This window comes from Ascaphus truei, chromosome 3 (assembly GCF_040206685.1).
Source record: "Ascaphus truei isolate aAscTru1 chromosome 3, aAscTru1.hap1, whole genome shotgun sequence".
NCBI lineage: Eukaryota > Metazoa > Chordata > Amphibia > Anura > Ascaphidae > Ascaphus > Ascaphus truei.
Window position 1 is genome coordinate 59,185,337 of NC_134485.1, and position 27,009 is coordinate 59,212,345.

Genomic DNA, 27,009 nt, shown 5'->3' on the forward strand with positions numbered 1-27,009 from the left:
AACTGTTTGCACGCTTTGTAGAGAGATTTACATTTTCAGACACATTTCACTACAACAGATGTGTTGGTGTTTAGCGCATAGTTTTTCTTTAATAAAACAGGCACCGTAGACCCTGGAAGATGGATACATATTTTATTGGCATATTTCTTTGGTGGTGGCAGCGGGTATTATTGCAATTGAGTAAGGAGAAATATGAACTCATTTGACATATCTTGCGCAGGAGAAAGGCGAGTTGGCTAGTTTAGCTGTGTGTATAAACCCTGGTTGCATATCTAATTCGCGTGCTCACTTATGTGCTGTCCATGACAGATGGTATATTGGGACAGATTTAGTAGAGATATTATTCATTTGAGGGATAGCTAGAGAGCTGTGTACTAACCCTTGTCCCATATGCAGGTAACGTGCTCACAGGTGTGCCGTACATGAAATGCATGATCAGTAGGTTACACCACCATGACTTCCTTTAGGGAAAATAAAACTCAATTTTCCCATCTCACTTACCACATCACTCCCACTATCGATGCAAAGCAGTGTCAGGAGTTATGTATAGTCACGGGAAGAGAGAAAAGGTGGAAAGAATAGGCAAAAATAATGCAGACAGAAAGAAGCTAATTGAGCCAAGTAGAAATTAAGAAAGCACAGCAGGTAGTACATACCCTTTATGAACATATGTAGTGGCATTGTCAGGCTCAAGGTCTATGCACTTATTGTACATTTCATCAGCTGTTCCAAATTGTTGTTGATCTGTTAGCGCCTGTGGAAAATGGATTTGCACCAGTTAGATTTTAGTCAAAGTATGGCAGCCTTCTATGATAAGGCACCAAAAAAACTCGTGGCAAGTCAATAGAAAGCTGCAATGTTTACCCGGAGGAATAAAGTGGACGTTAGGGCTGTTATATATTGGGCGTGCGCGGCACTTATAGGTTGGCTGTGGTTAGTCAGCACACAAAGTACCTTCCCAGCCTGTCGCTCCCGGCAGCACGGACTGTATACCAACAAAAAGTGTGCGTTACGTGCACGCGCGTTCACACAGACACACAGACACACAGACACACAGACACACACACTATATTACAAGCCTAACTCAGGAGCTGGGAGTTTCCAAAAGCTAAAAAAAAAACCCCTTCTCAATGACTGAGCCACTGATTGAGTCACCTGGGCTGAAGCTGGGATATCCTGAAAACCTGACCTATTGGTGACCCTTGAAAACTGGATGTGGTCACTCCTGATCTAAACTAAAGATTAGTGCATTGTGTTACATACCTGGGCATATAGAGCATAGCCTTCAGCACACTTTGGAAACTTCTTAATGACATCTTCAAAACCTTTCATGGATGCTTTGATCTGTAGCGGATTGCTACCAGTATATGCCTTACGATACTAAAAAAGGAAAGAAAAAAAAAGTGAAAACTAGGCACTGATTTCAAGAACTAAATCAAGTTTGACAATCCCATAGAACAGTAATGTCCCCCCAAAAAAGTTCTCGCAAGGTGTTTTTAAAGGGTTCGCAAAAATAAAATATATAAATAGGAATGGCAGATATGTAATGGCGGATCCCACGCAGTATAGCTGGTTCTCAAATACATGTGGGGACTGTGCACTTAGTAAGGCCCCAAACTGCACCTTGGCGTGGGAGATATAGCTGTCAATTACAGCAGGAGCTTCCAAAGTTGCAGGGCATTGTGAGGTGTGACTTTGGACGTTCCCGCAGTAATTGACCGCTATACCACTGATGCTGTCTGCACACGAAGAGGTGCAGTTTAGGGTCTTATGTTCTCGCATGAGCGGGGGGCACCATAAGACTTGGCACCGGTCAAACACGTTCATTAGTCCTAGTCTGATGAGCAGGCACATTTTATGTATTTTTTTTAATTAGGGGTTTGCCAACACATTTTCTAGCAAAGGGTGCACAATTCAAGAACCATTTGGAACCACTGCTGTACAAAATGAAACTGAAGACATTTTGTTAGCTCGTTAGGGCACGGCAACACTTTTTTCTTGCGAAGTTAAAAATCATCGGTTGGAAACTAAAGCACGCCCCTTACGTTAAAACTGCAGTGTAATGTACAAAAAAAAAAAAAAAACAAAAAAAAAAAGGCTGTATACTGCTTTAAATTTCCAATACACACTAAGTGGAAGCCCAGATGATAATCATAGCCACAGATAACAAAATGCAAAGTGCTTCACGTGGTACAGTATTAACGACCATCTCCCAGATATAAATTGGAAACTCATTATGTATGCTCCATACCCATATTATTAATATGCAAATATCTAATATGGTAGAGCAAGGGTAATTATTCACAAAGAATGGTGTAAACGTCCGTAACCCATTTCACATAAATGGGGCAGTCGCTCGGCAGATCTGAGAACAGGTTTAATACATTTGATGTATCCAAGTTCATTCTTATCCAGTCTTGGATTCGACTTCGTTCAGGTAAAGGAAAAATTACTTCTTTACTCTAATTATATATAAAAGAAAATGTAATATTAAGCAGCAATCCCCTCTTCACCACACTTTTTTACTGTACCTGTTGGACTATGGAAGTAGGTTTAATGCCTTCAGAACACTATTGATATACAGCGTACGTCATATAGAGTGCCACCCTAGGAGGTCCTTATGGTGTAATGCAGGTCATGGCCATTTGGCTCATTTTCTAGGCGCTTCATGTAGACTGCAATCCGGCAGCCACAACCTGGAGGAGCGGTCATGTGATCAGACAAAGTGTTCGTTGCTATGTAGGTTGCACAACCCTCTGACACTGAAGGGGTTAAATGCCACCTCTCCGTATATTGTAGCAAAGGATTTTAACAGTCTGTCAGCATCTCCTGCCACAATCTTGTTATATTTTATACATTTTGCAAACATGCTGATACTTACTAATGCAAAGCATTTCTGTGCTTGTGCCAACGCAGAATCGGGCTGCAATCTAATACATTCATCAAAATCTGCAACAGCTTCTTCCACTTGATCTAAAAGGATTTTCAGCTGGGAAAGAGATTGCAACTGCTTAATACATTGCAAACATTCATCTTTTAAAAGGAGCACTTTCGCCCACTTGTTTTTCTTAAAGCGCCCATTTTTTTTAGCTTAATTTTCACAGGGTGGGAACCAGCGGTGCCCCTAAACCAAACCCCCCCTATTTTCAGCCCACTTCACCACCTGGTTCCCGAGATATTTGCAGGTGAAGTTACTGGGTGTAAATCCCCATTGCTGCCAAATCTCAGACCAATACGAAGCTGCAATATCAGCGGCGCTATTACCAGTAACTTCACCAGTAGGTGTCTCCGGCACTGGTTCCCCAGAAATGAAAACAGTGCGGTTCAGCTCTGGAGAACTCCCCGGTTCCAATCCTGGGGGAAACCCCCCCCGCCCCCAAAAAACGCTGACGTGTGGCTTCTGAGTATTCTCACGGCTATCATGAACATATGTGAATGATAAAGACAGAAACAAAAGCACCAATAGTGCATTATCTTTGACCAATTGGTTTAGGATAAACAGGACTGCAATTCATGATATGCTTAACACTGCAGTGCTGAAAAAATATTCCTCAAGAATACAATTTATTGGGTGTGCAGCAGTCGATGGGAGACGTGGAGGAGGACACCGTCATACACTGAGAACTGCAGGGAGACTCCAGTCATAAAGAAACCTACTTACATGGCGCAAGTTGGAGGGGCTAATTGTAAGTAGGATTTCAGTTTTAACCTGCCGGAGAGTTGGTCCTATCAGGATCTATAGGAGCTCAATGAAAATCACAGCTCACTTTGCAGCATATTATCATATTGCAGTATTTTATTGTTTTAAATCCCAATAAATTGTATTCTTGAAGGATATTTTTTTCAGCACTGCAGTGTTAAGCATATTATGAATTGAAGTCCTGTTTATCCTAAACCAATTGGTCAAAGATAATGCACTATTGGTGCTTTGTTTCTGTCTTTATCTTTCACATATTTTCATGATTGCTATGAGAATACTCAGAAGCCACGTCAGCTTAACAGACCGGGAGGACAATTTGTTTGCTGTCTACTACATTGGGACTGTCATCCTTGGCGCCAGACCGGTCTATTTTGTATTTCTTTATATAGCGCAATCCAGGTACATAGCGCTTTACAATACACGTGACAATATAACACAATGGCAACAGGCACTTCAGACATAAAATAGGAAAAGGAGTCCCTGTCCCAAAGAGTTTACAATCTAAGTCAATTATTTAGACATAACCAAGTTTGTGAAATAAAATTAGACTTGGGATATATATCGAGATTGCACTGTTCTACTACAAATGTTCATTTATGCAAAAGGAAATGCACTTATAAATAATCAACATTGATAGGTTGACATTAGCCAATTGATACCCAACACAAGCATAGAAATGTAAGTGTGCTACATATTAATGGAAACTGCTGCAGCTACTGTAGAAAATAACAGTGTGGGGTGTGTACTATCTTGTTCTAGGAAGAATAAGAACCGACTGGTTGAAGACTAGTATAGAAGTGAAACAACGCATAAATTAAAGAACAATGCTAAGAACTACAATGTACTGTACAATCTGGCTGGTTACGTCAAACACTATATGATTACAAGTTCAGAGGCATACAAATTGTGAAGATTTTTTTTAACACACTATTTTCGTTTCAGTAACATTGTACATCCCTTGATTTCATATTCAGATTTCTTTCTTTAAGCAGAAAACTTATTTTTATTTTACAGATATAATTCCACAAGTAGCCATATTGGCCATGTTGAAAGTTAGGTTTGTTGTAAGCTACAATATCTTTTAATAGTGCAACGCACTTTCATATATGAAATTATAGAGGTAAATTAAAAAATCCCAATGTAGAAATGATATATACTGTATATATTTTTAATCCATGCACCAACTTCAGATCCATGACAAAAAAAATTCAGACCGATTTCAATAATTAAATCTTTTTCAACAGATTCCTGTAAAGGTACAGTATATACCATAACTGATTAGGCAACAGAAATGAACGCTCATTGTTATCCGATAGGCTTACATTGCGGCTTTAGAATAATTCTTCAGGTCACAGATCATTTCTCAGACCACTCACCTGCCCTCGGTGATGATAAACATCTGCATTCTGGGGATCTATGTCTGCCGCCATGTTGAAGTCTTGAGTGGAGAGTTGAGGCTGTTGCTGTTGCATGTACATGCTTCCTCGTTTAATAAGCGCATTAGCACGTAGCTATACAAATACAAAATATATAGCTTTCAGATATGAGGAACAAGACATTTGTGTTCATCAATGAGAATTCAATAAACACAAATTTTGCTTTTCTGTCAAAGAATCAACGGTCACATTGTGCTGATCAGGGTTTCTAAGACGTAGTAGAAAAGTCTATAAAACATTTTCTGTCAGAAAGACTGCTCAAGTACAAAAAACATATATCCATTTCAGATCTCAGAGCAACAGGATACCACATACCCCACGGAATGCCTGCTCAATTCTATTTTGTGCACATACTCTGCTGTGCCATTTATGGTGGTGACTGAGGGGGTCTTATTGAACAGTTTGTGATTTCTCTGCAGGCACAGTGCAAAGCAGCACTCAGTACACAAAAGTAGAACCGGATTGCCTGTGTTTCAGCAGCAATTACTGTACTCAGAAATATTTCAATGAAGCCACAGTGCATCAACCTGAAATTAACCTAAATTAGCTTTGGAGAAACATGGAAAGGATTATGCCATGACAACTATTCTCAAATCAGTATATGGTTAGTATGTATGTGTATTTGCAAGTGCTACAGGTATAAAAGCAAACATTAGGAAAAGGAGTCCCTGTCCTTGTCCTGAACAACTTACAAATGTGGTCACCCAGTCATTATCAAAATTATAAATAACATTTTGCTGCTGAGACTACAAGTGAATTCATGTGGTAACACCCAAGGCTCTTAAAAAGGGTCAATCCTACAGACAACCAGATTAATGGGTCCTGGATGGGGAAATGTTTGTCAATCAAGCGTTTTCTTTACCATTACCCAATCCGGTCCTTATCAGAGGCTCAAATCAAACCCACTCCAGTCCAACTTTAAAAAATAAATTAAAAAAGTCAAATTTGGGCAAAAATGTAAAAAATAAATGAAAAGTAAAAGATCAACAACCAAGATGAGGCCCCTGGAATTAGTTCACATTGGTCGTATGAGCGATTGCCGCCGTATACAAGAAAAATATTTATTGTTGGGCTATCTAAATAAACAAAATATATTTTTACATGTCACTTCCTGTATGGGTTGCGTGACTGCAGTCAAGAAATGTTCTAGAGCAGGGATGGCCAACTCTGGTCCTCAAGGGCCATCAACAGGTCAGGTTTGCTGGATATCCCTAATACCTGGACTGTTGGTGGCCCTTGAGGAGTTGGCCACCCTTGCGCTAGAGGTAGTCCTTTGTTTCCTTAGCCACCTATAATGAAATGTGGCTGCTTGCTGCAATAGCAGATTATGAATATCCACAAATGTAATGTTGGTAAATACAGGCATACCTCAGTTTAAGGACACTCACTTAAAGTACACTTGCGAGTAAGGACATATCGCCCAATAGGCAAACGGCAACTCGCGCATGCGCCTGTCAGCACGCCCTGAACAGCAATACCAGCTCCCTACCTATACCGAAGCTGTGCGCATGCGGGGAGACTATAGAGCCGGTTACAAATGCGTTATTTACATCAGTTATGCACGTATATGACGATTGCAGAAAAGTACAAGCATCGATAAGTGGGAAAAAGTTAGTGCTTCACTTTAAGTACTTTTTCGCTTTACATACATGCTCCGGTCCCATTGCGTACGTTAATGCGTGGTATGCCTGTACTCTGCAGGCCTTCTCTCAATTCACTTTGCTAAGATTTGCTGCAGGTATTTTGCAGATGGTGATATTTTACATTGCTTCTCCGTAGATGTTGGATATACGTAAAACTTTCAATATCTCAAAAGTTTCTTCTCCAAAATGACTCGTTATTTGAAGATGTATAATGAAATTTTTTTGCACCATCACACACGGGTTTCATACAGATAGCCTAAAATAGCCGAAAATCGGTGCATTTAATATTCTGAGAACTTCCTACCTTAACATTTGCTTTTTCCATGATTACAACTTGATCTAAATCAGGCTTAGCGAAGGTGGCGTTGCCTATTAGCAGGTAAAACGTGGCTCTCAATAGTAAGGCTTCTGCTGTGTATTTGCCGTCCGCCTCGATTTCCTTTCTGCATTCACTGATAATTTTGTCATAATTTTCCTCTTCCATATATTGTTTTGCTTTTAAATAACCAGAGCTGAAAAGAATAAATATTTCACAGTTATCCCCATATAGTTACCGAATCCCATCAGACATTTAAAATGCAAACCACCGACTTTAGTTGTGGAAATTCTATTTATTGTTATTTACAATGCACACCTCTGGAATGCCCTTCCCCTCAGTACCCGGCTAGCACCCTCTCTATCCACCTTTAAGACCCACCTTAAGACACACTTGCTTAAAGAAGCATATGAATAGCACTGTGGATATTCTGGACACATGATACATAAAGCTTGGCCGCCTGCAGACGCACTTACCAGAACTCCCTCCTACTGTCTCTGTACGTTCTCCCTACCTACCAATTAGATTGTAAGCTCCTCGGGGCAGGGACTCCTCTTCCTTAATGTTATGTTTGTCTAAAGCACTTATTCCCATGATCTGTTATTTATATTATCTGTTATTTATTCGATTACCACATGTATTACTACTGTGAAGCGCTATGTACATTAATGGCGCTATATAAATAAAGACATACAATACAATACTTTGGTACGTTAAATTCAACAAATGTTCTACTGCTCCCCAGGATATTAGGTGTAATGCGGCACCAGGAAAAGCAGCATGAGCAGTCAGCAGTTGCACATATCACAGCGTTTCAGTGTTTATTTCATGGTTTTATCTCTTTATGTTGGTTCCTATGGTCAGTATGCAGTATGATTTTACCTTTGTAAATTCAGGTGATTCTACGGGTAAAATGGATATAACAACTAATTTTAATTTCACGTAACTGGCCAGTGGCAGGGGGGGGGGAGCGGGGGAATTAGCAACTCGAGATAGAAGCTAAAAACAAAAGTACATTTGTGACTCTCCTAATGTACCACATTGAAACTACTATGAATGGCATACAAAGGCTGAATACAAATAAAGAAGGGTGTTGATCGTCTCCAAACCAGTTTAATTTCTTCAGTGGTGTACTTTATGGTATGCAGAATCTTTGAGGCTAACAAAATAAAACATTGCTTGCACATTTACACAAAGTCACATACAAGATGTCTGATATGGTACACCAGCACAAAAAAAGTCTAATCAAAATGTTCAGACACTACCTATGAATGAAACTTGAGTGCAATTGCATTAAAGTAATCTGCTCAAGCACAATAGAGCTTCAAACCAATCTCCTTTATCCATGCTGCCATAAGTAGACCACAGCAATGTAATGTCTAATCTTAACACCAGGAATCATCAGGTTACAGCTTTCAATGTTATCTAATCCTATGTGCAGCCTTGGCAAGCAAAAGACATCAATTCTAATAAATTAAGGTGAAAACTTGGAGGTACCAATTCTACTTTGTAAAGTGCTGACTAGAAAGGCCTGGAAGCCAAGTCCTTGGCATCATAGCTCATTTAAAAAATAGCACACAATAGACCCACTAAATAATAATCATATACATTGAAAGATACAGTAGTTCTTCATGGAGATTAAAATTAGAGCAAGAAATAGGTTTTCCCTTCCCAGCCAAGAAATGTTCTTGTTCCTTCGATATGTATAAACATGTCTTGTTATGTACAAGATGGTACGAAGAAGAGCTCACTCACTTCTCTTTCACCACTACCTCTTCCCCCTCATTGTCCTTATCTTCATCAGATTTCTCTCCCTTCTGCAAAGGTTGGGAGATGATGTCATCGGTGAAGGAGCTGAAATACGATTTGATGAACTGAGGTGAAGGCATCAGTGGCTCCCTGTTCTGAGATGAAAGGAATAATACAAGTTAACCTTTGACCAAAACCCTGATCGCCAAGCATTTAGCAAGGAAAAAAGGAGGACTGCTAACAGATTACTTAAAGGGTTAGTGCCACATAACAGGCAAAGTTTAAAAAAAAAAAAAAAACAATTTATCAATGTAATCAGCTTCCCTAGAAAGATTCAAAACACCCCTAAAAAAGTAAAACAGTTACTTATGTGCGCCTTGTGTAAAAAGGAGTGTTTTTATTTCCATAGTCTGTTTAATGCTAAATGTATGTGGTAATTATAAAGTTTATCTTGAGACTCACTAGCTAAACAAAACAAGAGAGACCTGGATGGCGTAATTAACCTGTGTAGAGTTTATGAACAATCTTACAAAAGGATATGTAAAGATTGTCAAAAAAACAACAAAAAGGCTGATCATTTGTCTACAATGGGGACATGAAAAACTTAAATCCGAAAACAAAAAGAGAACATTTCTTGTCCGCTTATTACAATTCTCTTCTCCTGGAACCCATTATATGGCACTGTGCACCGTATGGTTAACCTCATCCCTAGCTTGAAGTAGGACAGGAAATGGCTTCTGCCAGTAGTAATATAAAAGGCCCAGCCCTATACATGCAGGCAGCCTTGGTTTCTTTCTACGCTGAAAAAACACAACTAAAACATAATTAGACACGGGGAGGACAAATATGTGCCACTGCCATTATGGGTTCCAGGAAAAGAAAGTTCCGGTAAGCTGACAAATGTTCCCTTTTCCCCATGGCAGTGGGTACTGTAGGGACTTGCCCAAGCAATAATATAGGGAGGGAAAAAATACCACTATCTGCTTCAACATATTTTGCTACCACAGACTGAACACCTTTTCGACCAAAGCTTGCGTCAGCCAAGCCTTGAATGTCCAAATCTATAATATGTAATTAACATATTGAAGGATGACCATACGGCTGCCTTGAAATTTGTGCAGGAGACGCATGCACTTTAACTATGGGAACAGCTTGTTGAGTGGGCCTTTTCGCCTTTCTGCTTCTAGGTCTTCCAAATACACAAGATAATATTTTGAAATATTGTCGCATTAGATGCTGCTTGCCCAGTCCTAGGTCACTCTGGGAGGACAAACAGCCCATCCTACTTTGAGACTGTACTCGGTTCAGGGAGGTCTTTAAGTATCTCATGAAAGAAATTGTGTAGTACTTCCTTTCTGATTTCCCAGATTCAGGCAAAAGGGGGGAATTATAATCTCCTGGTTTGACATGAAACGCGGAGACAACGTTAGGCAGGAGGTGGCAAACTGGCAGCATTTTAGGTTTATGACAGAATAAAGTTTACATATTTTTTTGCATTGGGTCCTCTCTTTGCTCCTGTTGGATTGTGCGCTCCTCTCCATTTCCTGTATCTGCTACCACTGGAAGCTGCACATCCTGCTAGCCCCAAACCAAGGATTTGTGAGTACTTCATTGCTACAGAGTTGTTTCCAATGAGACTGATCGTGGGGGGTCATACCTACCCATTACCTGTCTTTAGGAGGCTTATTACCCAATATTGCTAGCTTTTATTCTCACTTTGTTATTGTTTCTGGATTATCCTTGGGCCTTGGCTATTATTGGTTATTATACCTAGCATGTGAGCGCTTCTTCATCTCTATCTACCTAGCATCATCAACTTATCCTGGTGAATGGTAAGAAACGGTTACTTGCAAGATAAACCCTGTAGCTCACCCCCTCTTCTTGCTGATTTTATGGCAATAAGAAAACACAGTTTCCATGATAGCAACTTCAAAAGCACCAGATGCAAAGGTTCAAATAGGATGCACCCAGTTAGTGCTTCGAGAACAAGATAGAGGTCCGATTTTACACCCGACTTGGTCTTAAATCGTTTGATTGCAAAAAATGAGTAGGGGTTCTCTGATGCTAGGCTCTTCTCCAGCAGTGCGGACAATGCAGGAACTCTACTATGGCCACAGATATTGGTGTAACAAAAATTATCTTGTTTTCTCCTCCTAAAGCAAAGCCAGATGCAGTAATAAACCGTTGAAGTTTACTTTTTCCTTGCTTCCAACAAGGTTTGTATAGCTCTATCTTGCCTTTCAAGACTTGCCACTCAATGTCCAAGCCACCAAGGCTAGCTTCCTCGGATTTTTAGTTAGTACACCTTGGGGGGTGGGGGGCTTTGAAGGAGGGGAAAAAAATAAAATAAATCGGCAGATGAAATGAAGTATCTATCGCCATATTTATTAGATGGCCAATAAGGCACTATTAGTATTACCTCGGCATGGGTCTTTATATTCTTCAGAATCCAATGAGAGAGACTGGGGCAACAGATATGCTAGGGAGGGCGTCTACATGCATTGCAAAAAGGATGAAATTACCTTGAGCCGTAAAAATTCACCTGTTGTGGTACGTGGTTGAACGCATTTCGGGTTGAAAACACTACTATTTGTTGAAAAATTTGCCTGTCTAAAGAACACTCTCCAGGATGATTCGTATTGCGACTGAGAAAGTCTGCCATTGTATTATGTGGTCCTGTTATCTGGATTTCTGTAAAACTGTACTTGCCCCATGACCTTCTGCGCAGGAAAGGATTGATGGTCAACGTTAACCGTCCCACTCTGTTTCTCCTTACTTGACTATATATTTCACTGCCGTGGTGTTGTCAGACCGTATCTGTATGTTTTAGTCTTTTATAAAAAGGTATTGGAAGGCTTATAATGCTTCCTGTACAGCTCTTAATTCCAGTAGATTTACTGGTAACTGGTCTGTTGCCGACTAGCTTCCTTCTCCAACCTTCTGTCATTTTCACTCCCTAACCTCAACTGCTGACACCTGTTGTGATGGTAAACCAATGTATTTGGTGTAGTGTTGAAGATTTTGGAAAACCTCTCGCCCTCTTAACTTATCTTTAGTTTCTGGATATAAATATGTATCATATCCTTTGAATTTCTGTTCCACTGCTTTAAAATATTTAGCTATAGAGGTTCTCATATGGAATCTTGCCCATTTCACTACATTCAGTGTTGACGCAAACTTTCATAGGAGTTCCATACAATCTGCCGCTGAACTGAAGCTTGCTTTTCTTAGCTCTCTTGCTTGAGCCGCAATCTCCTGGGTCTTCTTGTGAGGCAAACATACTCTTCCTTCTGGCGTATGAAATTCTACTCACACAAAACTTAAGTGATTGAGTCAGTACTAGCTGGCTCTGGTCTTCGTTCATAATCCAGATATGGTATTGCAGGAAGGAAAATTACTATATATCTATCCCTTAATAGTCAATCTCTGTTTTTCATGAGTAGATCATCCAGATAAGGGTATATGTCTATACCCATTTTCCTTAATTCTGCTTTCAGGGGCACTACAACTTTTGTGAAGGTTCTTGACGAAGTCGATAGGCCAAACGGGAGAGCTATATACTGGTAAATGTCTGTGATTCACTGAAAACCTGAGATATTTCTGATGTTTTATTGCTACAGGAATGTGCTAGTAGGCATCTTTCAGGTATACCGATAACATCCAGTAATAAGATTTATGATGTACGATGGCATTCAATTACATCTTCAACCTTCTCAATTCTAGGAAAGTATTCACCTCCATAAGGTCTAGGACTAGAGTCCACCTGATGTCTTTCTTACCAGGCAAATCTTTGAATATATTCCTGTTTCTTTGTCCTTGGAGGTACTCTTCTTATAACTCTGTTTCGCAGTAGATCTCAAAATAGTGTGCATTCCTTCGGATCCTTCTCTTGTCTGAGGATATCTTAATGTTTAAAACCATGTCCCTTTTTGAATACCAGGTGGTATCCATATGATAGAAGACAGGTGGGTCCTTCAATTCTATTGATTGAGCCCAAGCAGTCCTGAACTTAATCATCCTCCAACTGTACTGACTTTCTTGCAAACTTCCCTCTGACTAATGCTGCTCTTCCTTTGGGGTAGAGAAAAAGACCACCTTATCCACTGCTCCAAGTTGCCAGTCGAGAGAATGGTCTTCCTGGCCGACAGGATCTAGCATCTCTATACTGCATCCTTTCAGACTGGTGAGATGAGGAATAGAATCTCCTTGCTCTTCTTTCCTGAGGTAAAAGGCAAATTTGGCTTACCAAACATGTACTTTCCTTCAGTCCATCACAGCAGTATTATTGGATTATAGACTCTACCTCCTGGGGTAGAACAGGAAAAAGCATGCACCTACCCTATAAAGGGCACCTCCCCTTTTACCTTTGCAGTGTTGTTCATAGTAGTATATGGTTGGCAATCATTTAGGCTACAGGGTTGCCTCAAACAATTTTATTTTAGAAACCCCAAATACAATGGAAGGAAAAGCCATGTGTTACACAGTGATGGACTTAAAAGGAAAATACGTTTTTGGCAAGTTTTCCCTTTCCTCACATTCCACCATTGGCTTTATTACAGCAACAGCAAGGAAGTGATAAGAGACACGGAAAAGGATTTTAATCTATTACAGCCTGAAGGACTTTGTCGAAAGTTACTTCTTGGGATGCTTGTACATCCAATTTGTAATGTCTTGTTGTCTGCCACTGTTTCTTCCCTTTCTGAAGATGGCCCGGGTGCCTTCTGTACGTTAGGAGACTGAAAGGTGTACTGCTTTGAATCTGGATAGGATTCTCTTCCACTGCTAACTGCTTTATGCAAGTGTCGCACAACTTCGACAGACAGCAGTTGTTCATATCCTAAGCAAGTTAGGTGTTTGAAGTTGCTTTCTTAGGTCTAACATCAACTGTGCTGGGGTCTTGAGGAACTTTAGTCCCTGCATTGTGGGGGTCAGACATCTGTGGGATGCATAAGAAAGAATAACATCCCCCCACCCCCCTACTCTCAGCTCCAACCTCTGAGCTTTGAGGGTTTGCCAGAACATAACCCCATTTCACCACTTGCCACCAAGACAACAGTTAAAGCCATAATCTGACCGCTTCTCTGCAGGGCTTCTGTGAAAAAGCATCCGTCTCCTTCCTCATCGCTGTCTGCCCTGCTGTGCCATCTTTTCAAAAGTTCCCGTCGTCCACGAGGGCTAAGATGTTTGTTAGTGATGTCAGACACCGTCACTTTTTGTGAGTAAGATTCCAGGCCGAGAACTCCTAGCCTTCATATAGGCTCCAATGCTCTTTACTGACATCAGGGCTCGTAGGCCAACACAGTAAAGCATAACCTGCGTGGGATGCGATCAGAGTTTTGCCCCTCTTCTGCACGACAGCCAGCTGCAGCAACCACAGTTGCAGCATCTGCGCTGCTGTAGGGGGGGAATCTGGGGATGCTGGCTAAGGTTCTACCAGCCTCCATGAGATAAGCGACATGGACGCTTGTGTGTAGGCGACCCAGCCTCTGATGTGAGCTGCCCCTTACTGCTGCTTTTCGTCTGAGAAAAGGGACGTCCTAGACCCCATTATCCCCAGATACTCCACCTTTAAGGTTGTTACCTGCTGGCTGGAGACACCCAGAGGGAGCCCCCCAAAAATCTGTGCAAGCTCCTTCAACCAGACAGAACAGGAAAAAGACACTGCAGAGCTAAATTGGGATGTGTCCTACCTCAGGAAGTGGAATCTATAATCCAATGGTACGGTCTGATGGACGGATAGGAAAAAGCACTCGTCACCTGATGCTTTGGATATAATTGTACACAATTTCTTCCATGTGAATGGTAATGTGCACAAGTTATTCTTTGAAGCAGAAGCCGCTACCCTTTGTCTATGCCACAAGGCTCTTCTCGCTGCTACTGAAAGAGCAATGGATCTTACAGCTAACTTCACCACATCCGACGCTTCAGCAATATAGTCCGTTTCCAGCTTGATCTTGGATAGCGCTCTTAGGATGCGGCCACGGTGCAGCGATGCGCGCTCCTGCTTCAGAGCTGTGACGTCACCAACTGTGCATGAGCGCTAGCCTTTACTGCAGGAATTTGCAAGCGTGAGCGGGGACGTGGCACATAAGGGAGGGGGCATGTCATTGCCTGGATCAAGGTTTGAGAGTGTGTGTGTGTTTGCACGCATTGAATGGTACTGATTTGTTGTTGAAGGGTCATGTGACCCGTAAGCGCACATGGAAATCAATTTTCCTGCGTCTCTCCAAGTGCTGTACATTGCTAGGCGTACATGCGCACACGCGGTGTGGACATGCACATCGAATAACATTGATTAGATTGCACCCAGTGCGTGTCACTGCACCATGGCCGCAGCCTTAGGGGTTGAAGCTCGCTCCTTTCTCTAAGGCTTCCTCAATATTTGAAATCCATATGCACATAGTAGTCGACACGGATGCTGTTGACACCGCAGGCTTACACTCCGCACTAACTGACTAGTAGGATTTACACAGAAAGCTATCCATGGCATCGCGGAAAGATACAGCCTCATATTGTTAGCGTAGTCTCTCCCAATGCTAGAAATGGGCCCATTCTGATTCCACCATATCTTTACCTGATGGACCGGAAAGTATCTCGTTTCTCTTTGGGTCCCTCTGAACTGCTTACCCGGGTGGCGACCCCATATCTGCAGCAGGTGCGACCCTCAGCTCCTTTAATAGCTTGCTCCAGCTGAACACTGCTGGCTGACGTCTGCAAAGAACCATGCTGTCGAGTGGCTTTTTAAAGTGCCTTGTGTTGCTCCGTCACACCTCTGATGTCATCAGACATAATATACAGCGCGGGAGCGTGCGCAGGCCCCCTATCAGACCACATGACATACCAAATGCAGACTGTATCCCTGCTGAGCTGCCTTGCTTCTGAGTTTTGCAGATGCAGCCTGCCTTGGTCGCTGGGGCCTCCGACATCTGCAACCCACAGTGCGGACGTCTGAGTTCAGGAGGAGAGGCTGACACCCCTTTAATAAAAACTCTACTCCTAGCTGTAGGACAGGAAGAAACCTGCAGAAACTATTTCCGGTCCTACTTCAAGCTAAGGATGGAGAAAACCCCTATGGTGCCCACGGTCATGGGGGAACAGGAAAAATAGCAACTTAACATCCTACAGCCCTTAGTGCACTTCAGACATAGGAGGAACAAGTCCTTATTAGTAATAAAGCAGTCCCCCACAAAACTAAACAACTCTCAGCAGGATACTTCAATAGGAAAGTGGCAGTTCATTCTCCTAGCTCACAGGTAAGCAGCAGTTCAGCACTGCCCTCTTTGAAAAAAAATATCTTAAGTGTCCTCATTTGCTAACCAGATGTACTGTAATTAAGGAAACAATTCAAATACAAAAGCTTGGACTGTCTTTTTTTTGTAATAAATGGGATATATGCATGTCACGGAAAATGCTAATTTTGAGAATAAAAATGATTTAAAATGCGTCAAAAACTAAAAATCGAGCAGTTCATGTTTTGTAACTTTATTTAATCTATGGATTCCCTGAAGAATTGCAGAACTGCCTTGTACGTATTCATCACTTTGCAGTCAATTCAAGCTTGGTCATGAAAAGTGCTCGAGTGGTTCTCAGTTGATGGCTTAGCCTGCATTAGGCTAAGGCCCCGCTCCCAGAGTCAGCGCACCTGCGCTGCTGACAGGCGGTGCGCTGAGATACACAGACCGCGATCTGCGGTCTGTAGGGAGCGGGAGCCGGAGCGGGAGGTGGGAGGTTTGATCGGGAGGTGGGCGGTTTGACAGGGAGGGGGGGCGCGGTTTGACAGGGAGGGGGGGCGTGGCTTGAGCGGAGGGACCCGCTACTCTCCCCCCCCTCCCTCCACGGACTCGGGCTGGAGCTGGAAGGTAAGTTTAAACACACACACGCAGGCACTCATTCATACACGCGCGCACACACACACACAGGCAGGCACTCACGCACTCATACACACACACACACACACACACACAGAGGCAGGCACTCGGGCACACACACACACACATACACACACAGACAGGCACGCACTCAGACACACACACAGAGAAAGGCACTCACCTGCTTTCACTCCACACTCCTCCCCGCTCCCGAAGCCTCTCCTCCTCCCGAAGCCTCCCCTCCCCATTGGCTCACAGCCACACACGTCACGCGTCAACGCTAGAAAACACCATTCTGTGGTGTCTCCAGCGGCTGACGCGCTACAGCGTGTAGTGCTCTGTGCAGCCAGGGGGGACCGGGACCGGCTCGCGAGGATTCCCCTGCTGGTGGGGAACTTGCGACCCGCCGCCCGCGCCAACGAGCGCAGCGGGACCGAGGCCTTAGTGTATTCACATGGCAACTCCTGTGGTTTGTTCACACTTTCTCCCCTCCACAAGGCAGCACAGACTGGTTTCACTTGCAGACTACAAATTTACTATTGGGGTTAACAAGTTAATTTTCAGTCTACACTGGATGTGCCTGGAGTGTGAATTCTGGAACAAGGTTACAGGCAATGTAAAAGTTGTGCTTTATGTTATAATTAAGATGCATGGTTTCATTGATCAAAAATACCTTGTACTTGTCTTTGGCTTTATCTTTTCCAAGCAGCTTAAGAACTTTGTCTGCAAGCAGCATGCTCTGCTGGTTCTGGAAGCCCTCCAAGATGCAGACAGCTGTGACATCTAGAATCAAAGACAGCAAAACCTTGTTTTGATCTGATCTTTGCAAACCATCTCCATGCACTGAAAAGAGTCTGCCTTTATGAACTATGATTAAACAGTGAGTACTTAAAACTGGAGTATTTTGCCACAGTGGAAGTGTTGCACTTTCTACAAAGCTGCTCAAGATCCTAAACAAGAGACATTTAAAGGCGGTAGAGATCGGTATGACATACAGAAACGCTTACATGTCCCCCCTGCAAAACCTGCATTGAAGTAATTTGGCGTGTTTTCCGTTCACAGGCAAAATATGAGGATTGCAGAGGAAAGTAAACAAACAGCATTAAGCATCCTTAATATAATGATACCAGAGCAACAACATGCTGTATTCCAACAGATCTGTGGCTAAATCATACATATTCAAGCTCATTTACACAGACTATATTTATCAGACAGGACAACCATTAAAGGACAATATAAATAAATACCTTCTAAGCATTCCTTCTTGTTATCCAGCCTTTCATGGGCCTTAGCTCGTCTGTAAAGAGCTTTCACATATCTTGGATTCAGCTCCACCGCCTTAGTGCAATCTTGTACCACGTCTTTCCAGGTTTGCTGCAAATAATGAAAGCACGGTTAGGCCAGGTCCCCAATGGCTACTGCAGCGCCCGCTGTTGGGGACGCTGCAGGGACAAAAGCCGCTGCATAATGGGACCGGGCCCACTGCGAGGGGGGGGGCGCTGCGCTCTGCCGACAGTGACTCCTGCTCGCAAGAGAATTGCGATCAGGAGTCGCGACAGAGCGCTAAGCCATGCCCCCCGGCGGTTCAGCCAATGAGGGCGAACCTGCCGGGTGACGCCACGGCCGCACCCCCCCCCCGACCCCCCCCTGTCTTTTGGTCTGCAGCTCCCTGCATACCAGGGGAATCGGCTGCACGCGCCGCCAGCCTCGCTGACGCGCATGCAGCACAGGTACTGTGGATGCAGCCTAAGGCTGGGGCCATAGAGGGGGTAGCAGGGCTGAGGCCGCTGAGGCTCGCTAGCTGAAATCTGCGTGATTTCATGCCCATGCAGGCGAGCCAGCAGGCGGGATCAGGAGGCGGGGCAGTGACGTCGCTGGGCCAATCGCCCGCGACTCACCGACGTCAACACGTTGACGCTGCTCCGCGCTGATTGGATGTTTTCAGCCGACAGCGCTCTGAAAAAAAGTTTGGCTGTCGGCTGAAAAATCCAGCGCCTCAGCACGCCTGCGGACGATCGCGTGAGCCCCCTCTAAAGACATCCTCATGGAGGATGCAGGGGCTCAGCGCGGAGCGTCCGCACGGCTCAGCACGGACGTGCCTTCTATGGACTCAGCCTTAGGGAGGAAATGGTACTATGACTAATGAGTCGATACCAACAATACGAGGCTTGTATGGGATACTTGTTTCAGTCCCTGCCTAAGAACATACCCAGCGCCACAGACAAAAACGGCATTTAATATTAGACATATCAAAGCAAAAATCTCTATAATAGCGAGTTGATCAAATAACTTATTTTGAGAGAGGCACACCAAATAGAGCTGGCAAAACATGCATCGGGGTCCTGCCGGTTTAGTAATGTTGGGTGCCCAATAGTGGTCAACATGGCTTAAAAAGTAATGCTCGTGTCCGATTAAAAAAGAGTTTAATTAAACATTGTGGCACAGCTCTTTAGATTGTTAAAATATAAATATAATATAGCAAGATTTATCATTGTTAAAATATAAAAGGAGGTGCCAAAATAAACCCCCTTTCCTTAAAAATAAATTAAAAATGCAAGTTTGCAAAAATAATAATAATAAATAAATAATAAAAAAACCTCTAGTATTTTAGCTATGAAGTCACTTTTTTATTTTCAGATCCAAAGTACCACCACATGTCAATCATTGGTGCATACACTCACAGGTAGACTAATATTGTTATAAGAACTTATCGTAGTTGACCCAAGGGCCAAAAGTTTGTCCTAAATAAACTAAAGCTTTTAAATGAGCCTCCAGTTTACTGCTCAGTTCTTTTCTCAGTTCTTAGCAGCCAGTAGCCATTAGCAAGAGTAATGCAATGTAATAATCCCCGAAGAACAGGGCATTATTGGCCAGTAATGCCCTGTTCTCAGGTGATTACTACTATTATAGGCTAAATGTAGGCTTATTTTTTTTTCATAAAAATTTAATTTTTGTAGTCATCGATTTTTATCAGCATGATTGTCTACATTCTTATGCATTTACTGCAAGTTTATTAAAAGTAAATTGTACACACACACACACACACACACACATATATACAGTGTTCGACAAACCTATACATTTGCACGCCCTGGGCGAGTGGATTTAACATCGTGGCGAGCTCCTATTGGCCCAAGTAGCACACGTGTGGTACTAGGTGGCGAGTAGATTTTTTGGTGATTTGTCGACCACTGTACACACACACACACCCACACACCCACACACAAACACACTGCAGCCCTCCTCGACCATCTACACCCACACACACTGTAGCCCGCTCTACACCCAAAAAACACACTGCAGACACACACCAACAAAACAAACTGCTGCCACCTCTACATCTATAAAACACACACCAGCAGCCCCTCTTTACACCCACTGCAGCCCCCCTTTACACCCACTGCAGCCCCCATGTAAACCCACACACTGCAGAAGACACACTAATAAAACACTGCTGGCCCCTTTACACCCACACCTTTCCCCTCACTCTCCTGTGCCGAGCGCTCTTTAGGTAGGGAGGGGAGGAGTCATTGCCTTGCTGGTGCCTGTCCAATTACCTCCCTTGTCTGAGAGCTAATTTCACTCTTTGTGAATGAAAACTGAAAGCTGATTGGCTGAAAAACTTGGCAAGCTGCCAAAAAATTCCGGACCATTACTGATTGGATAATGCCCGGAATTTTAACCAATCAGAGAGCAGGGATTTCAATCATGGATGGAATTTACCAGCTTTAGCCTGTAATTACAGTTAACTACGGAAAGGCACTAAACCAATTAGTATCCAGATATGGATATTGATAATCTAAAGTAATGCTCTCCGGGTTTAAGTTTTCTTTTATCCACTTTTCTTTCTCCTTGAAAGGAGGCATGTGGAACACAATACATGCTAATTAAGGGAATCTGAACCAAAATATAAAACATTTAATTAAATCATTTTACTCTGATAAAGATTGTGCTGAAATACATGGATTGATCTCCAAATACATGGATTGATCTCCACAGAGGAAAACATCTCACAAGCACAAAAACGGGCCGTTATAGCCTAGAAAAAATAATAATACATATTTTAGTTTTGAAACATACATTGAAACTGCAGCAATGCACTGGACCTTCGAGATGAGAATTTATTAAGACTATTTTAATTTTTTTTATTCAACCCAATTGTTTCTAAATGAGGCTGCCACACTCCTCAAAAATACATTACAGATCTTTCCAACTGCCTTAACATTAAGAGCTCATTATTAAATACTGAAAGGTTGAGTGGCATCACATACTATTCTATACTACTACATCACATACTATTCTATACTACTATATCACATACTATTCTGATTCTATACACTTACCAGCTGTTCATAAGCTGCTGCTCTGTTCTGATAGAAAGTAGCCAAGTCATCTTTTTTTTCTGGAGGGCAAAGACCGATGGCCTCTGTGTAACATTGAATGGCTTGATCATATTTTGAGGCTTTAAAATACTTGTTTCCTTTGTTCTTTGCTGCTTGGGCTTTAACCAAAGGGCTCTAGAAATAGAAAGAAAAAAAAAAATTATGTTGTTGCAAACAAAAAACAAATGGATTCAATTAAAGCAGCAGTCCAAGCTGCCTTATTTTTATTTTATTTGTTTCCCCTTTAATATGTGCATCAATACAGGCATACCCCGGTTTAAGGACACTCACTTTAAGTACACTCGCGAGTAAGGACATATCGCTCAATAGACAAATGGCAGCTCGCGCATGCGCCTGTCAGCACGTACTGAACAGCAAAACCGTCTCCCTACCTGTACGGAAGCTATAGAGCTTGTTACAAATGCGTTATTTACATCAGTTATGCATGTATATGATGATTGCAGTACAGTACATGCATCGATAAGTGGGAACAAGGTCGTGCTTCACTTTAAGTACATTTTCGCTTTACATACATGCTCCGGTCCCATTGCGTACGTTAATGCGGGGTATGCCTGTACAATCCACACAATGATAAGTAATTAGCTAAATTGCCGATCGATCGGCGAAGATTCAGCTTTGGGGTTCACTAAATGGCTGTCCAGGAAGCAGTAGAGGACCAAAGATGCAAAGTTCTGTGGAGAAGATCATGTGACCAGGCAGTTACTATATACAATTGGTGCACTGTTAGTGAAAGGGCAGGGCTCATAAAGGGGTGTGCCAGAGACTGTTTCAGAAGAGGAAGGGGATGTGACATTGTAAATGGTTGCTATAGAAACAAAAAATGCTTGTTACATTATAGTACATTAAAAATGTCATTTAGAGTTTTAAAAAAAATGCTACAAGTATTTTCGTATAGTACAGAACTGATTTATAACACACACGTAGGATATTGCTTGGTCTGCAGCTTTAAAAATGTGCAGCCTATAACATTAAGCAAGTTTGCTTTGTTTTTTTTACATTAACCTTTGCTGCTAGAGCGCTACATACTCACTGGTTACTGACACTTTTAGCAGTAAAAAGGTTCAAGTTAGAATAGTTGTTGGTGTGACGGTAGGGATAGCTGGCATCACAAAACTGGGCTGAAGCACAGCTAGCTACCCCATAATCTATGTAACTTGGCCATCTATGTAAGGCTTATTTCAGCCAAATGTATTTAATCTCTGGGGGAGAACAGGGAATGTATAATGCACGATGTCTGTAAGAATGTATATCAAAGACTGTATTCTTTATTCCCTGTAAATGCAATCCCACAGATTAGTGAATGAACATTGTTCTGTAATGTGCTTTGGGTGTCAGCCCTGCAAGAAAGCAAATGAGATATTCCATGGTTACTGTCATCTCTATGGAGAAAGACTAAGCAATCCACTTAGTTGAAGCTTTCTATAGAAATGATAGTACAGGTAAACCCCGTTATAACGCGCCTCGTTATACCGCGATTCGGTTATAACGCGGTTTTCCCGTGGCTCCCGTTTAAAAAAAAAAAAAAAAAAAAAATTTAAAATTTTTTTTTTTTGCACACTGCTCACACTGCTCACACTGCTCACACTGCTCACACTGCTCACACTGCTCACACTGCTCACACTGCTCACACTGCTCACACTGCTCACACTGCTCACACTGCACACACACTGCACACACACTGCTCATTGCTCACACTGACACACACTGCACACACACTGACTCACACTGCACACACACACACTGCCACACACTGCTCATTGCTCACACTGCCACACACTGCTCATTGCTCACACTGCCACACACTGCTCATTGCTCACACTGCACACACACTGCACACACACTGCACACACACTGCCACACACTGCTCACACTGACACACCACACACACACACACACCACACCCCACACACACCCCACACACACCCCACACACACCCCACACACACCCCACACACACCCCACACACACCCCACACACACCCCACACACACACCACACACACACCACACACACACCACACACACACCACACACACACCACACACACACCACACACACACCACACACACACACCACACACCTCCCAATACACATATAGATAAATTAGCCTTACCTTGGGGATGATTGGTGAGGCATGTGGCTGCAGGGGGGGGGCGCTGCGTTCAGGTGGGGGTGGTGCTGCGGTGGAGGGGTGATGGCAGCGGGGGCCCCCGATGCTGCGGGGGCTGGTGGGATGGCCCGGTGCAGCGCGGGGGGCAGGTAGGTGGGGGTAGGTTGGTGGTACGGCCCGGGGCGTGGGACGTCATTGTGCTGTGGGGGGGTGGCGGGGCCCTGCGCTGCGGCGGAGTGGCAGGACGACCCTGCGCTACGGCGGGCCCTGTACTGCGGCGCGAGGGCCCTGTGCTGCGGCGGGGGAGGGGGGGGGTGAGCAGTCTTCCGGAGACTGTACTATTACCTGTCTCCAAAGCAGAATAGGATAGCAGCACATCCCGACAGCGATCAGTTCACAAAGTTATGCAGGCACCCCTCACGTTCGCCGTGCGCGTGCGGTGAAAGGGGGAAGCCGGGACCGGAGGGGCGTCCCCCCTCCCATCTCCTGTCCCGTGGTGACAGGGGGAAGCCGGGACCGGAGGGGCATCCCCACTCCCATCTCCTGTCACGCGGTGATAGGGGGAAGCCGGGACCGGAGGGGCATCCCCCCTCCCATCTCCTGTCCCGCGGCCTGTCACGCAGTGACAGGGGGAAGCGGGGACCGGAGGGACATCCCCGCTCCCATCTCCTGTCCCGCGGGGTGAATATGCGCTGATGCGGCGGCCATTTTTTTTCCGCGACCCCGTTACTAACGCGGTGGTCTCGGGGTGGACCCCGAGGACCGCGTTATAACAAGGGTTACCTGTATTAGGGACAGCTAGGTGTCAGGACCCCTGGGGGGGGGGAGAGGGGTGAAAGGCTGCTGATCAGATCTGGGCGTAAGAGCATTGTACTGCCCAAACTCCCAGGCTTCAACCCAGTGGGAGGTCTTCAGTGTCTTAGTGCCAATCCGAGTTCTTAAAACTCTGCGATACCCATGCTCCACTACGCAAAATAAGGGTACGGGGGGCCCACCTTCCATGGGTTACACCTGACCTTATAGCACTCTACCAGTTCAGGGATGCCTTGTGGAAAAGCTACAAAGTAACTGGCACTACCAAGGATCTCAATCACTACAGATGCCTGCGGAACGTGTGCACAAGGCAAACAAGGCATGCAAAAGCACAATATTACTCTGACAATCTCCTCCAGAATACATCAAACCCAGCTAATTTCTGGAAGGTTATCAACAATATATTCTAGCCTCCTAACCATCAACAACCAAGTAATATCACTAAGGGGGATATTACTCTGACAAACCCCACTGACATTGCAAATGCATTCAATGATTACTTTGTGGGGTGTGCCACTAACTTATTAGCGAAACGCAGCACAAACCCCAAACCTGAATCTCATCCTGGGAGTACCCCTATAGTCCCACCCCCTCCCAACACTGCCCACAATTTTCAATTTAGCCCAGTATCTGAAGAGGAGATTACACAAGCGCTCCTCAAACTAAAACTAAGCAGCCAATGTGGACCCGACTTACTACAATCTAGGTTCCTACGACTTGGTGCCCCAGCCATTGCCAAACCAATTGCGTCCATAGTCAACTCTATCCTGTCTGCAGGCCATATCCCTAAGACCTGGAAAACTGCCAGAGTTGTCCCAATCTTCAAAAGTGGGGACAAAAACACTGTCTCAAACTACAGGCCAATCTCACTTCTCCCAATTCTATCCAAAGTTATGGAAAAATGTGTCCACTCCCAATTAAGCGATTTCTACACCAAGACAAATTTCCCTAGCCAATTCCAGTCTGGGTTTCGTCCCAAACACTCCACCGTAACTACCCTGCTAAAAGTTTGCAATGAAATCCAGTGTGGAATGGAACGGGGACAACTCACTGGTGCAGTATTCCTAGATTTTGCAAAGGCTTTTGACACAGTTGATCATGCTATCCTGCTTAACAAACTCCAGAGCTCTGGAATAGGGAAACATGCTTTAAACTGGTTTCAGTCCTACCTATCAGGAAGATCCCAACATGTGTCCATCTCAGGCTCTAACTCCAACCCCCTGGATATCACTTGTGGTGTCCCGCAAGGCTCTGTTCTGGGGCCCCTACTCTTCTCAGTGTTCATTAATGATCTTCCCACAGCTTGTAAGGAAGCCTCAATACACATGTATGCAGATGACACAATCCTGTATGCACACAGCCATAGCCTCTCTGACCTTCAACACATACTTCAGTCTGACTTTTTGAGACTCGAAAACTGGATTTCCCAAAACAAACTGTTTTTAAACACTGACAAGACTGTAACAATGGTATTTGGGACCAAGACTAAATTTGTAAAGCTTCCAGTGACTGAGCTCCTGATTAGAACCAACGCTAAAACCACCCTAACACCTGTCACTAGTTTTAAATACCTGGGCTTATGGTTTGACTCCCACTTAACATTCGGGATGCACATTGATACCCTGACAACCAAGACCTATGCCAAACTAGGGGTACTTTACAGGAACAAATCCTCCCTAAGTCTCCTGGTCAGAAAGCGTATTGCACAGCAGATGCTAATGCCAATTATTGACTATGGAGACATAGTATATGGCTCGGCTCCTCAAACCCACCTTAGCAAACTTGACACCCTCTACAATTCAATTTGTCGTTTTGTTCTCCAATGCAACTACAACACACATCACTGCGAAATGCTCAAAGAACTAGATTGGTCATCACTAGAGTCTAGGCGCAAAGTTCACCTTTCCTGTCTCACCCTCAAATACTTTCTGGGCAAGCTACCCAGCTACCTGAACAAGCTCCTCACCCCTACCACATGCAGTACCTATCACCTGAGATCAGACTCCAAAAGACTATTCATGGTCCCAAGACTCAACAAAGTATCCGGACGTTCCTCCTTCTCCTTCCGTGCACCCCAAAACTGGAACAACCTACCAGAGACTCTCATATCCACCACCAGCTTAAGTTCTTTCAAATCTAAGGCTGTCTCACACTTTAATCTGGTCTGTAACTGTTTCATACGCTCATAATATATATTTTCTTTAACTGTGCATGCAATGTCTTGTATATAAATGTATACCTTGTTCATTTATGTAACTGTATTTGTAACCATGTATTATTTGTTTTACTCTGTGCCCAGGACATACTTGAAAACGAGAGGTAACTCTCAATGTATTACTTCCTGGTAAAATATTTTATAAATAAATAAATAAATAAAAAAAAAAGCCAGAGCAGGGATGTGTTAACTTAATACGTGCTCTGACTGGCCTGCAGCCCCTGTCCCATGTAAAAACTAGCAACAGAGGGATATATAAGGGATGCTGCTGATCAGAGAATTCCTTCAGAGAGACAACAGAGGGAGAGACCCGTTGGGAAGGAGTGTGGAGAGCATCTGAGAGAGAGACATTCTGAGGAGTTTGGATCTCGACTGTGACCAGCTGGAGAGATCTCAGAGGGGCTGCTGCGTGATCAACACTCAGATCCCGGACAAGTAACAGACAGGGCAAGCCTTCTTGAAGCAGGCCCCTGCACCTAGCGAGGCTAGAGACTACTCCTCAGGCCTCCAGTTGGTATTGTATCTTGTTTTGTACATCTTTGTTTTGTCTGCTGGCATGCCAGAATAAACCTCATTTTATTCAACAACCTTGTCCTGTCTGGTGCTAGTGATCCTGGTGGTTTCTGTGTTAAAGTACTGGTCTCCTGTGACAGGCTTTATCTGTTGTCAGCGGTGGGATCGCTAGGCTTTGTGGTGGGATTTCTTGCGGGAAATCACAGCTCAAAGATGGCCTTGATTTTTCAAGACCACAGGACAAGT

General features: G+C 43.6%; 1 protein-coding gene across 1 annotated transcript in view; it reads right to left on the reverse strand.

The window, feature by feature from the left end:
- Positions 1 to 27,009, reverse strand: part of TOMM70 (translocase of outer mitochondrial membrane 70) — a 48,158-nt gene that overhangs the window by 3,737 nt on the left and 17,412 nt on the right. Inside the window, exons 2-10 of the mRNA XM_075594083.1 lie at positions 21,056 to 21,229; positions 17,960 to 18,086; positions 17,386 to 17,495; positions 8,851 to 8,999; positions 7,084 to 7,291; positions 5,077 to 5,211; positions 2,882 to 2,989; positions 1,264 to 1,380; positions 657 to 754 (exon numbers count right to left, since the gene is read on the reverse strand). Of these exons, the coding sequence (XP_075450198.1) occupies positions 657 to 754; positions 1,264 to 1,380; positions 2,882 to 2,989; positions 5,077 to 5,211; positions 7,084 to 7,291; positions 8,851 to 8,999; positions 17,386 to 17,495; positions 17,960 to 18,086; positions 21,056 to 21,229 (1,226 nt within the window). The remainder of the gene's footprint in view (positions 1 to 656; positions 755 to 1,263; positions 1,381 to 2,881; positions 2,990 to 5,076; positions 5,212 to 7,083; positions 7,292 to 8,850; positions 9,000 to 17,385; positions 17,496 to 17,959; positions 18,087 to 21,055; positions 21,230 to 27,009) is intronic.